The 14,552-nt window shown below is 35.9% G+C and overlaps 1 protein-coding gene across 1 annotated transcript; it reads right to left on the bottom strand.

Moving 5' to 3' along the window:
- Positions 1 to 1,990: 1,990 nt before the first annotated feature.
- On the bottom strand, positions 1,991 to 3,848 carry LOC104905119 (hypothetical protein). Its single transcript, XM_010693567.4, has 4 exons — positions 3,344 to 3,848; positions 3,144 to 3,206; positions 2,931 to 3,005; positions 1,991 to 2,808 (listed from the first exon to the last, which is right to left on the bottom strand). The coding sequence occupies exons 1-4, from the start codon at positions 3,719 to 3,721 to the stop codon at positions 2,212 to 2,214; spliced, it is 1,113 nt and encodes a 370-aa protein (XP_010691869.1). The 5' UTR covers positions 3,722 to 3,848; the 3' UTR covers positions 1,991 to 2,211.
- Positions 3,849 to 14,552: the final 10,704 nt, after the last annotated feature.

The following is a 14,552-nucleotide window of genomic DNA, read 5'->3' as shown; positions in this document are numbered from 1 at the left end:
TTTATTGTATACATAATTATTCATGTTTTTTTTTCCACATATATCTATATAATTATTTTTTCTCTCTTGGTTCTTGTTGTGAATGCAACTTTGACAATCATAAGTTTTTTCTTGGATTTCGCACATCTTTGCATGCATGGGGTGAGACACTCTTTCCCTCAATTTTTACTCTGCCAATGATTAACTAATAGACTAAAATCTGTGTTAGGAAAAATTATTCACCCTCTACAAGGGGCCTTTGTTCCATAACGTCTTATTCAAGACACTATTCTAATTGCTCATGAGGTTTTCACTCTTTTAGTAAAAAATCTATCTGGATCTGAGGGGTGGATTGCAATCAAACTCGATATGGAGAAAGCTTATGATAGATTAGAATGGGACTATATTTTAGTCACTCTGAAGAAGCTGGGCTTCCGCTCTCAACGGGTTGCCTGGATACGGTGTTGCACCTCAACTCCCTCCTTTTTGGTTTTAGTTAATGGCATTCCCGGTAATCGATTTACCCCGTCCAGAGGAATCCGTCAAGGTGACCCGCTCTCACCTTAGCTCTTCATTATGTGTGCTGAACTTCTTGCTAGGCAAGTGTCAGCGACTAATGCTCAAAGAGATAAATTAATTGGTGTTTCTATAGGTAAATTTGGTGTTCGTATCCCTTTCCTTACCTTTGTTGATGACACTATAATTTTTGCGCGAGCCTATGATGATAGTTGTTCTACTATTAAGCTAATTCTTGATAAAAAAAATATTGTTCTATGTCTGGCCAACTTGTTAATTTTCATAAATCTGCCTTTCGATGTTCTCCGAATGTTTCTGATGAGACTAAAGTTAACTAATTTTGCTTCGTTACTTGGTATGGCTGAAAAAAATAATTTAGGAGAGTATTTGGGTTTTCCAATTATAGATTCTCGAGTTGCAAAGGAAACTTTTGGGAAAGTTTGCAATAAGGTTACCAATCAGTTACCTAAGTGGAAAGCCAACTCTCTTTTCCAAGCCGGTAGAACGGTTCTTATTCAAGCGAACTTGGATACTAAAGCCAATTATCAAATGCAAAGTTTTTATTTACCAAAGACTATTCTTTCTAATTTAGACAAGTCTTATAGGAATTTCTTCTGGAATAAAGCCCACTTGAATAAAACTGCTAATACGATTGGATGGATAAAATTTGTCTTCTGAAACAATTTGGGGGGTTGGGTATAAGAAAAGCTGAAGTCAATAATGTAGCCCTACAAATGAAGTTACTTTGGAAAATTTTCAAACATAAAGATATATAAACTTTAGGTTAGTCTAGTTTAAAGAAGTATAGTAAATCTAGTGATATCCTCTCTCATAATGTTTCTCCAATAGCATCTTGGTAATGGAGAAAGCTTATGTCCCTCAGGCCTTTGTTTAAAAAGGGTCTAAGATGGTAGGTTGGGAATGGTAAAGACATTAGATTTTGGGGGGGATAATTGAGTCTTCCAATATCCCATTACTATGGTGGTTAGTCCTCTCCCAGGTGTAGAAGGTGCTACAATTAGTGAGTTTATTAATGAGTTGGGGGTGAGATTTTTCCAAGCTTGAAACTGTATTACCTTCATATATTGTGGCCAGGACCTCTTCTATTTTTGTATCGTCATCTCCTCAGCTAGACTCTCTTATTTGGGGGGTTGACGGCGGATGGAGAATACTCCGTTAAGTCTGGTTCCCTTTTAGCCCAAGGAGCTTTTAATCCAAATTTTGAGAAGGTAGATTTTGCTTGGATTTGGAAGCTTCATGTCCCTCCGAAAATCAAAATATTCCTTTAGAAAACCTGTCATGATGGTCTTCCTAATAAAGATAAACTTGAAAAATGCAAAATTTTTGTTCCGAAAATTAGTATTCAATTTCCGTATATAATGCATGGGTCTAAAACCTAGTAATAAATTATTATGAAACATAAAAGAAATTAGTTTTATTTCTTGTTCTAGAAGAACAAACGTGTCAATTAAAAGTTGAAACAACAAGAATAACATCCTTCACAACTCAAGTACTTCATAAGTATCTCCGAACAAGACAAGTTTAACAAAAGATATGTAATTGACTCCTCTCTCTATCTATCTAAATCATCTTCTCTCATAAATGTACACTTCTACTCCCTAACACAAAAAAGAGATGATATTATTGTTAACATTTGAATAACATTTTTAAAATTAGCCTAATATATATATAAGTAGTATATTATTAAGATTAAAATCATGGGTCGTTCTTCTCAACTTTTGCAACGTGTCCTCTTCTCCTTGTAGACATGATTTTATGATATCTTTTCATTCTAGCCGCTTTTGCCATAGCTTTTGAGCCATTAGTTTCATCTGGTTGTATGTTAAGATCAAACATTACTTCTTCTCGTTGTTGTTGTTGTTGTTGGTGGTGTTGTTGGTTTTGATGATGAATTTGATCCGCTTGATTGATGATCAACGCATACTGTTGATGTTGTTGATGTTGTTGATGAATAATCAACGGTGATAGATAAGGAAACTGTGTGGTATTTGATGAACTCACACACATTGGATCATTCACCAATCGTAGCTGTTGATGATGATGCTGCAACTGGGTGGTAGTGGTAGTAGTAGTGGGACCCACGTATGCGTTATCACTGACATCGTGTATTTGATGAAGAGAAATCAACGGTGGTTGATGGTGCAACTCTGAAGATGTTGATGGAACCGCATGTACTCGATCATTGACTGAAATTGTTAGTTTTTGTTCTTTTTGTTGTTGTTGCATTTGAGTGGTACATCGTGTCATTACTGTACACCCCAACTCATTTTTTACTCTCACCTCACAGAGTAGCTGTAAAAAAAATAAAAAATTAGGGCCCACTTTTATTCAAAAAAATAAAAATAAAAAAAATAACAGGGATAATCTTTGAGATAACAAAAAATTCATCCATGGAGTTCGGAGAAATGTGTTACCTCTTGTTTTAGGGTCATCAATTTAGAATTTTCAGCATTGAGGACATTCAAATACCCCTTCACCTTGCCAATTGACTGAATAATAATAGCAATAGTACAAATCGTTAATACTATATATGAAACAAATTTGATGATAAACGAACAAATTATAAAATAATTAAATTATTCTATTGATCAGTTTTTTTATTAAAAAAAAAATAAAAAAATACTCACTTTCTTGAGTTGTTCTTGAGTAAGAATTCTATCTCGTAAAGTTGTTTCCAATTCTTCTTTCCTCTACATTCAGCAGATCAAAAACAGATAAACCCAAATCAACAATTTGATTAAACTCCAATACCCAGAAATTCAATCGCAAATTAAACAACTTAGAATAAAATCAGATTAATTAAAAAAAAAAAAGAAGAAAAAGTTACCAAATTGAGAGATTGAGTTTTTCTTTTAGCAGAGTGTTTGAACTTGTAATCGCACTCATTAGGTGAAGGGGAGAAAGAGAGAGGAGTATTAGGACTTGTAGCAGCTTCAGTTTTAACCGGAGTAGTAAGTTTCCGGTCAAACGAAGGAGGAGACACCAATGCAGAGCGTCGTTTTTTGGTGTTCCAATGGTAAGGAAACCGGTAAGAGGAGAGATAATTTGTAATTAAATATGGCAAGTCGAGCAAAGTATTACCCACATCAAATTCATCTTCAGTGAATAACCCATCATTTAACTCATTCTTTGCTGCTGCTAATCCACCATTATTATTCATGGTATCATTTGTGTGATCTTGCTGATTTTTCGACAATCTTTTCATTGTTGAAAACTTTCTTCTTCTTTTTTATGAAAAGAAAAATTGTGAATGTATTTGAAGAAGAATTTGGGGTGAAAACGGCGAGTTGTTTGATTGTTTTTGCGAGGAGAGAGGATTGTAGTCGGGGTGTGTTTATAATTGAAATCCTGGGGAGTTTTTGTAATACTGACACGTGTCTTAGGGTTTAAGGCTTTTTTTAAAATTGTGAAATGGAGAGTCTACTTTTAGGGGTGTTAATGAGCCAGGGTGGCTCGCAAACTGTTCGAGCTCGGCTCGGTCAAAGCTCGGCTCGGGAGATTTCGACTCGAGTTCGAGATCGGCTCGTGACCTTAGCGAGCCGAGCCTGAGCCTAGTAGAGTTCGGCTCGAAAGTTCGCAAACATGTTCGTAAAATGTTTTAAGATAGACTTTATGTAAAAAAGTATTGTCCCACATCGATAGAAAAAGTAAACACCAACTTTGTTTTTCCTATATAATCTTATTACCCTTTAAATTCATTATAATTCTTGTTTGATTTGTCTTATTTTATAATGTTGGACAATCATTAAATATGCAAAGCCTAGAAACTTGGATTAGCATAAAATTAATTCTTTTATTATATATAATTCTATCACGGGAATATGAGGAATAATGCACATTGTTTGTGAATTATTTAGTTAAATTTTATAAGTCCCACATCGGTGAGACAAAAGCAAAATTTCACATCTCCAAATATAAAATGTGCATGATATGGAAAACAACTACACCCATCTCTTCTTGGTGCCCGTTGTAGAGCCTAAGTGGGTTCCTTTGTTGGGATTTTGAAAGTCCCACATTGGGGAGGAAGCAAGAGTAACAAGGGACCTTTTGTATTATATGGGCATGCATAGATAGGACAAAACATAATGTAACTATAAAAGGCGCATGATAGAAAAATCTAAAGCACCCATTTCTTCTTTTTCTCGCTGCTCACTATAGAGCCTAAGTGAGTTCCTTTGTTGGGATATTAAAAGTCCCACATCGAGGAGAAAGCAAGAGTAATAAGGGACCTCTTGTATTATATATGGGGTATAGATAGGAGTAGAATGTATGGTTGTTGGGCTTGCATTATTTAATGAAAATTAGCTTGACATTCATACTTATAAAAAGTTTGGCAAAACATTGAGCTATATCTAAAGTCTTGGATAATGTTAAGCTAAATTTTCTTTCAATTTTTAAAATTTTAATTTCATGAGCCAAGCTTCGAGCCGAGCCGAACCTGGTTTTGTTCGTTTCGAGCTCGAGCCGAGCCTAAATTTTTTAGGCTCGACGAGCTTCGAGCCGAGCCGAGCTCGAACTCATTCATTCTCGAGCCGAGCCTGGGTATGTTCGGTCTCGATTCGGCTGATAAATCAGGGAGTGAAATGATAATTTTTTGCCCTTTTAGGATAATATTACTTTTTTTTTTTCTCGATTGATTTTTTAAGGTATGATGAGTTGATAATAAATTTGAATTTCGATTATGAATTATTACTATTTGGAGCTAAATTAGAAATGTCATCCCGATCAATTTTACTGTAGTTATTTAAATGCTTATATTAAGTCCATTCTAAAAAGAAGGTTCATATTAGTGTTAACGTGAAACCTGCTGATATCATTCTGGCATCAACCTTAAAGAGGTAAGTGGACTGCGAAAAGTCAAAAGTACAATCCAATTGAGTCCAAACTTGTCGGACTAGACTGGAATAAAAAAATTTTGGACTGGACTTGGACTCAAATTTTCGAGTCCAAATGTTTTCGGACTGAATTTCGACTCACCCCTTTGGAGTCCAATAAGGCCAGTCCAGTAAAACAATAATTTCACAACGTTTTCTCATAATTGAATTTGAATAAAAAAAATATATAATAATTGAACAGGACTGAATTCGGACTAAACTGGACTGGACTCATAAAATATTTGGATCGAACTTGGACTCAATTTCTCGAGTTCGAAAAAAATTGGACTGGATTTGGATTTGGATTTGGGAAAGTCCAATCCACTTACACCTATAATCAAATCAGCAGCGGGATCAGTTAAATGCTTTGATATGTTAGTTATGTTAGCCTTAAATTGCTTCTGGATGAATTAGTCTAATGCTAAAGTATATTAGTTAAGCACTGGAGTATATTAGAACAAAGAGAAAAAGTGCAAGGAAGAAAAGTCATCTTGAGATGACTCAAAAAAACAAATTCCCATAGCCAAACTGAAATAGGTACAATTACTCCAAACGCTAAATTGTTTTAAGTTCTTTCTTCGTTCAAGTTGTCTTTTGTATTTGCCATTTTAGATTTATAAAAAAGTTTAATTCTTCGTTTATATTGAAAACTAAATAATGCTTAATACTCCCTCTGTTTTTTTTATCTTTCTCACTTAGAATCTTGACACTATTCATACTTAGAGAGAATCTTCTAATTGTTTCACAATTTATAAGAAAAAACATAGTCATGTGGGGTATTGTTTGATTCGTCTCAATTAGTAGATTATTAATATTCAATCGTTATAATTTTTACTAATATATAATGAAAGATATTTAAGCTCAAAGAGGTGCATTGGGATACGCGCATAGGAAAGTGAGAATGAAAAAAAAAAAACAGAGGGAGTATATCTTAACTAATTATAAAAACAACACTAACTAATGTACTGGATAATATTAACTAAAAAATAATGTAAGTCTACATGTAGATTACCAACTCTAAACTATTGTGCTAGAATACTTAACTAATTCACTAGAAATATCAACTAATTCACCAAAAATATTATCGTGAGAATTTGTTAGATGCGATCCTTTGTTAAAAACATATATCTCTTGGACTTGGGCAGGTCTCACTTTAAGACTAACGTGAGACCGTCTTTTCCAAAAATTTGTGGTTTATATTTTATTATCTCTCTCCTTGAAATATTTAAACACCTGCTGGAACACGTAGTTTACTGATTTTGGACTTGTTTAGACTTAAATCCTTGGAACCCATAGGTATTGGATCTAAATCCCAATTTGTCATATCCTAGATCCAGTCACTGAAAGCAAATATTATTTCGGGTCCTTACGAACTCATCCCAAATCCGACTCGTTGTCATCTCTAGGAGGAAGTTTAATAATAGTGAGATCATACAAAAATGGAGAGTTTGAAGCTAATTTAGGACAAACCAAGTAGAAAAGTATTCATACTATTTTGGAACGGGCGGATTATTATATACAGCGACAAGATCTTGTGAAAACATACATAAAGTTGAATTCTAAAAATAGAAGATCTAGATCATTGAATGACATTAATTATATCCGGCGATTGGGAGCAAGTCCACGAAAACTGGGACATTATGGTCCTCCACGACAACGAGAACCATTCTCTCTCTTTGACGACCCCAACTTCTGCGATTCTCATTCTCTCTTCTGACCATGAATTGAACATAAATCTCTAGAATTCATGTCTTCTAATGCTTGAATTCAAACCCTAGAAAACTTGTGAGCTCAAAAAATTTGTGGATAAACTTGTGGGTTGAATAAGCCAATGGTAAAAACGAAAAACAACACCATAGCAATATAGAAGCGAGAAGATCAACATTCATCTTTATCTTATCTCTGAGTTACAATGAGCTTCAAACAACTACAACAATGGCGAAACAAGAAGAGAGAGATGAGAAACAAGCAAACTTGGAGGAAAGAAGTCGATTACAACATCAAACATCTGGAATCTCTTGTTTTCGGGCCCAATTTTGCTTTAAAAAATCACGATTTCTCTTCCGCACAATTCAACCTTCGTCTACTCGGATTCCTTGAATCTCTCTCCTAAAATGATATGTTGATACTTCCTTTCTTCATCCTATTCGCCGCGACGCCATGTCCAAGCTTGTTGCCACTCGCCGTCAACTAATTCCTTAGCCTGCCCAGTGATTCTCTCTCTTTGTTCGTGCTATTTGTACTTTCTTTTGAATGATGAAAATTGAAACAAAATGATGTTGTACTGTCTGATAATTTAGAGGAGACTTCATATTATAGTACTGATGATGATTAGAGGAACATTCTGGTGCTAATTCTAGCTCAGTTTTGTTGATGACGTATTTTAGTGATTTACTAAGTTATGGAGCTGCAATTTGAATTGATTAGATTTTTCGCATTTTTGTGAAAGTTGTGAGAGAAAGAGAAAAGGAAGAAGATGCAGGTTGAAGAAGAAGGTGGGGAAGAATATCAAGACTTAAAGTTACTAATTAGTCAAAGTTAGTCTTATAATACTCAAAGTTACTAAGAAATGAATGTTAATCTTAATATAATAAAGTTATCCAAAAAGTGGTAAAAATTAAACTTATAATGTATAAAGTTTCCCTTGAAATATATAAAGTTATCCTTAATATGTTACCTTAAAACTGAAAAAAGTTACCCTTAAAATATATAAAGTAGTTGCTCTAATGTATAATAACCACTATTTTATAAAGCAAATACACAAAACTTCAACAACTTTTATTTCAAGCTAACCACAACACTTGAAAGCATTATTGGCTTCTAGAGATGGCCACTGGTGCATGCTGGGTGGGCTGGTCCGTGGGCCGTAGTGGGCTGGGCTGAGATTTCACAGCCCAGGACCAGACCCTGAAATTCATGGTTTGGGTGGGCTGGTCCACGGGCTGAAAAATATTAGTCCACACCGGTCTGTTACCTGTTTTCACGGTTCGGGAAGCGGTTATAGCAGTTCATGGGCTAACGGGCTAGCGGGCCGGCATGAGAATTTTTGTTTCCAAGTTATATCATCACTTATTATTGTTACATAAAACCTTTAATATTACACTTTTTCATCAAATACCCCCGACAAATCGCGAAATTCACAATATACCCTCAATGTTTTAGAAATGCACCGTATATCCCTGAGTATTTGAAAAGTGCACCAAATATCTTTTTTCTAACTGTCGTTAACTCACCGTTAGCATTATTTATAATTTTGCCATCATTAAACCCTAATCCTATAATTTAAGCCTAATCTCTAACCCTAATATTTAATCCCTAACCCTAACCCTAACCCACCTCCTACCGTCCACCCCCACCCCTCCCCCTCCCCTCTAACCTAGCGCAGACCCCACCCCTTCCCCCTGCCACCGCCGCCGCCAGCCCATCCCCATCCCCTTTAACCCAGCGCAGCCCCCCAACAACCCTTCCCCCTGTCACCGCAGCCCATCTCTCGTCCTCATCTTTATTTTGAATTCGAACGGGAACTCGAATTTCCGGCAGCGGTTGGAGGGGGAGGGGGGACTTGAATTTCCGGCAGCATTTGGAGCCGTAGTAGCGTATCTAGGAATTTACTCATGGGGTTATGAATACGTAAGTACTTAGACTCGTTAATTTATTTTTTTTTCAAAATAAAGCTTTATTAACATTTTTTTCTCCCTAAGTTTAATTAAGAACTTAGATATAATTGCTAACTATTTAAGTGCTCAATGTTTCAATTAAAATAACCAGATCTTTAAAAATAAGTTGTTCAATTTAAAAACAGTTGTTTAAGTATATAAATGAGGAAATTCTTATCTCCTTAAGTTTAAGTAAGAACTTAGATATAATTGCTAACTATTTAAGTGTTCAATGTTTCAATTTAAATAACCAGATCTTTAAAAATAAGTTGTTCAATTTAAAAACAATAGTTTAAGTATATAAATGAGGAAATTTTGAAGGAAAAAGAATAGAGACAAAATTATTATTCTGGAGCTTTTCTTTTTGTGGGCTTATGAATTTGTAGTTGCAGAGTAATCTTATTTATAAATTTTTAGTTTCACACTAATAGCCATAGGCCCGTAGAGAGTAGTATATAGTAGAAGTATTGAAGATAAATTAAACATGAGTCAAAGGGGAGTAATGAACGCAAAAAAAAGAACTTTGTGGGGGTTTTGAACTCAAGACCTCCTCATGAATTCATGGATCTTTATTTTCCCTTTTACTACCAACAAGACAAACCTCAACATATTGATTTGTTTTCATTATTTTCCAGAAATAATGGGGTACAGTTGTACCCTTGTACCCCCTCTAGATCCGCCTATGGTTGGAGGGGGGGGGGCTCGAATTTCCCGCAGCAGTAGAGGGGGACTCGAATTCCGGCAGTAGTTGGAGGGGGGGAGTCGAATTTCCGGCAGCAGTAGAGGGGGAGGGGACCGATGGAGCGGTTTTCGAATTCGAAGGGGGACACGCAAATTTCTGGCAGTAGTTGGAGGGGGAGAGGGACCAGTGGAGGGGGACCGGTGGAGGGGAGGGGTGGGAGGTGCTGCATCGGTGAACGAAGAGGGGGAGGGGAGCAGTGCTGCGGCTGGGGGAGGGGGAGCGGTGCTGTGGCGCTGGGGGAGGGGGAGGGGTGGGGGCTAGGGTGGGGTGGAGGAGTAGGGGTGGGGGCTACCAAGGGGTTAGGGTTAGGGTAAGGAGAAGGGTTAGGGGTAGGGGTAGGGTTAGATTTGAATTAGGATTAGGATTAGATTAGAATTAGGTTTAGGGTTTAATGGTGGTAAAATTGTAAATAATGCTAACGGTGAGTTGACGACAGTTAGAAAAAGGGTAACTGGTGCATGTCTTCGAATAGTCCGGGGTATATTGTGCATTTCTGAAACATTGAGGGTATATTGTGAATTTCGCGATTTGTCGGGGGTATTTGGTGAAATACCCGTTAATATTAATTAAAATATATACAATTATTAATATTAATGAATGATTTCATTATTTTTGAATTTGATTGAATTATAATATATGCAATTTGATTAGAATATATACAATTTGATTACAATATGCACAATTTGGTTAAATAATGACTTGGGTTGGATTAGTCTGGTTCATGGGCTGGGCTGGACCGCTTTCGTGGACCGTCTTGGGCAGTTTTAGTAGCAGGTTTTCATGGGCTGGGTTCAAAAAATCTGGCTCACGATCCACCCACCAATTTCACGGTTCGAGCTGGGCTGGATCGGGCTTTTTGCGGGCTCATGCCACTCATCCCAAGAAGTGGATTGGGCTGAATTAGCCCGCACTATTGGCCATCTTTATTGGCTTCCCAACACATCAAATGACCGAATCTTTATTCTCTTGAATGAGATGATCTTTGCGAACCCACGTGAATAAATTGCAGTGCTTAAACTTGTAGTTCTTCCTCATGCTCGGGTTGTTGGTTGAATATCAAATCCTATTGATTCGGTCCACTCATCCCAAGAAGCAAATATTTATTCGGGTCCTTACGGACTCATTCCAAAACTGACTCGTTGTCATTTTTAGGAGGAAGTTCAATAATAGTGAGATCATAAAAAAATGGAGGGTTTGAAGCTAATTTAGGAGAAACCAAGTAGAAAAGTGTTCATACTATTTTGGAACGGGCAGATTATTATATATAGCAACAAGATCTTGTGAAAACATACATAAAGCTGAACTGAAAATAGAAGATCAGGATCACTAAATGACATTAATTATATCCGGCGGTTGGGATCAAGTCCACGAATTTTGGGACATTATGGTCCTCCACGAATACGAGAACCATTCTCTCTCTTCGACGACCCCAACTTCTGCCATTCTCATTCTCTCTTTTGACCACAAATTGAACATAAAACAATGGAGAATCTCCATTTTCTCTCTCCTCTCACCATTTAATTTATAGGTACATGAGCAAATTTATGATAGGTGTGCATAATTCAAAGGAAAAATCTACCATTTCCTAGAATTCATGTCTTCTAATGATTGAATTCGAACCATAGAAAACTTGTGAGCTGGAGAAATTTGTGGATAAACTTGTGGGTTGAATAAACCAATGGTAAAAACGAAAAACAACACCATAGCAACAGAAGCGAGAAGCTCAACATTCATCTTTATTTCTCTCTTATCTCTGGGTTACAGTGAGCTTCAAACAACTACAAAAATGGGGAAACAAAAAGAGAGAGAAGAGAAACAAGCAAACTTGGAGGAAAGAAGTCGATTACAACATCAAACGTCTCCAATCTCTTGTTTTTGGGCCCAATCACTAGTAGAATAATTGCTTATTGCTGCGGCTTTACCAATACGCAGCAATATATCACGTAAAAAGAAAATGTAAAATATGAATTAAAGATATTGTTGCGGTTTCGACCTAAAACCGCAGCAATATGATGTCAACAGGAAATTTTTGAAAAAATTAAAGTTGACTATTTGACCAGACATATTGCTATGGTTCTTGACAAAAATCGCAGCAATATATTAAAATGATATTAAAAAATAATATTTTAATTTATTGTTGCGATTCTTGACAAAAACCGCAACAATATCATTAAAAATATTAAAATAAAATATATAAGGCGTGGCATGTCAATTAGGGTTTTTTTCACTCATTATCTCACGCCTTTCACTCCTGTCAAGCACCTTTCTCTTTCCTCTCTCTCTCCTATCTCTCCTCTCATCCTCGCCAAGTGACAATCTCACTCTCAGCCGTTCGTTTTCTCTCACCCTCCCTGCTCACCCATCGTCGCCACCCTCGCTCGACGCAACAAATCTACCAACTTTGCTTCCTCCCTCGTTCGTTTGTTCAGATCTCCATCATCACCGGCCATCAACACTCGTTCACTCTTCGTCGCCATCAACAATCATTCGCTCACTCTCCTCGTCGTTCGTCGCCATCAGCGAGAGACGAATTTTCACTCAATCGTCGTCTGTCGTTCGTCGAAATCCGATGGTTGATGCGAGGGGTTTATGCGAGCGCTGCGAAAGGAGACACTGACCATCGGAATCTGTTTTTTGGTTTTGTTTTTCGTTTTCTTTTTTTTTGGTTTGTAGATTTGTGTTTTAGGATTTCGAAATCCAGTAGTTTTTTTTTCGTTTATGTTTTAAATCTTTGTAGATTTATGTTTTAATTAGGATTTTTTTTCTAATTTTCAGTTTCTTATTTTATTTAATATATTTTTTGTCTATAAAACAATGTTTATGTTGTGTATAAAATGTATACTTTAGTTAGTTATATCAGATTTGTAAAAAACAATGTATATGTTTGAAGTCAGTTTTTGTTTATGCGGTCTATTTGGTATACATCGTGTTGCTTTAGTTATTTGTTTATTTTCTTGAATGATTGAGTGATGTTTGCATTTTTTTACATAAGAAATTTGTGCTTGAAACTAGTATTGCAATTATTTGAGAAAGTTTTGTTTATCATTACTTTGAATTTGTTGTGTTTTATTTTTTTTCAGCATTTTTATTTTTCAAATTTGATGACAAAATGCAAAAAAAAAAAAAATTTTTTTTGCCTGTGGCAATACATATTGCTGCGGTTTTCACTAGGAACCGCAGCAATATGCCTATTTTTTATTATTATTTACAGCATGTTGCTGCGGTTTTCCCCAGAAACCGCAACAATATGCTTTACAAATCTGATATAAATTAAATATATTGCTGCGGTTTTACCCAGAAACCGCAGCAATATGTTCAAATATTGCTGCGGTTTTACCCAGAAACCGCAGCAATATGTTCAAATATTGCTGCGGTTTAAAACCGCAGCAATATATTAATTACCTATTGCTGCCCCCTTAATTGTTGCGCGACCAAAACCGCCGCAATAGGCCAGTTAGTGACTGCATCAATAAGCATTTACTCTACTAGTGAATTTTGCTTTAAAAAAATCACGATTTCTCTTCCGCACAATTCAACCTTTGTGTGCTCGAATTCCTTGAATCTCTCTCCCAAAATGATATGTTGACGCATCCTTTCTTCATCCTATTCGCTGCGACGCCATTTCCAAGCTTGTTGCCACTCGCCTTCAACTAATTCCTTATTTTGACCAATGATTCTCTTTGTTCGTGTTATTTGTACTTTCTTTTGAATGATGAAAATTGAAACAAAATGTTGTTGTGTGATATTTTAGAGGAGACTTCATATTATAGTACTGTGATGATTAGACGAACTTTCTGGTGCTAATTCTAGCTCAGTTTTGCTGATGACGTCTTTAAGTGATTTGCTAAATTATGAAGTTGCAATTCGAAATGATTAGATTTTTCGCATTTTTATGAAAGTTGAGAGAAAAAGAGAAAAGGAAGAAGATGGAGGTTGAAGAAGAAGGTGGGGAAGAATATCAAGACTTAAAGTTACTATAATATTAGTCAAAGTTACTCTTATAATACTCAAAGTTAGCTAATAAATGAAAGTTAATCTTAACATAATAACGTTACCCAAAATTTGGTAAAATTACTCTTATAAGGTATAAAGTTTCCCTTGAAATATATAAAGTTAGCCTAAATATATTATCTTAATACTGAAAAAAGTTACCCTTAGAATATATAAAATTACTCTAATGTATAATAACCACTATTTTAAAAAGCGAATATACAAAGCTTCAAGAACTTTTATTTCAAGTTAACCACAACACTTGAAAGCATTATTTGCTTCCCAAATGACTGAATCTCTATTCTCTCGAATGAGGTGATCTTTGCGATCCCACGTGAATAAATTGCAGTGCTTATACTTGTAGTACTGCCTCCTGTTGGGGTTGTTGGTTGAATATAAAATCCTAATTTTCGCAATTCTTTGAGGCACACAATTACAGTTAATGCACTTCAATCAAATTAGGCTTCCATTTTTTAAGCTGACCAAGCTGCTTTGAGATGCCTCCATTTTTATTTGAGGTTTTACCAAACATACATGAGAGAGGAGTATTGAATAAAATGAAGGGATAATGAAGTAAGTTGACTTTACGAAGGACAAATGACGTCATTGAAAGAAACTGAAATATAACAAATTGGAGGGGACAAAAAAGACATTTACGGTCCGTTTGGTAGTCGTTAATGAACTGCGGTAATGGAAATGAATTTTAAATGTAATTTTATTAGGAAAGCACCCTTAGAATCTCCGATTCATAGGGGGGAGTAATTTTTCTCCATG

Source organism: Beta vulgaris, chromosome 1 (assembly GCF_026745355.1).
Source record: "Beta vulgaris subsp. vulgaris cultivar EL10 chromosome 1, EL10.2, whole genome shotgun sequence".
In the NCBI taxonomy this organism is placed as follows: domain Eukaryota; kingdom Viridiplantae; phylum Streptophyta; class Magnoliopsida; order Caryophyllales; family Amaranthaceae; genus Beta; species Beta vulgaris.
Note: the sequence above shows the minus strand (reverse complement) of the source record. Positions and strands in the feature narration are given on the sequence as shown.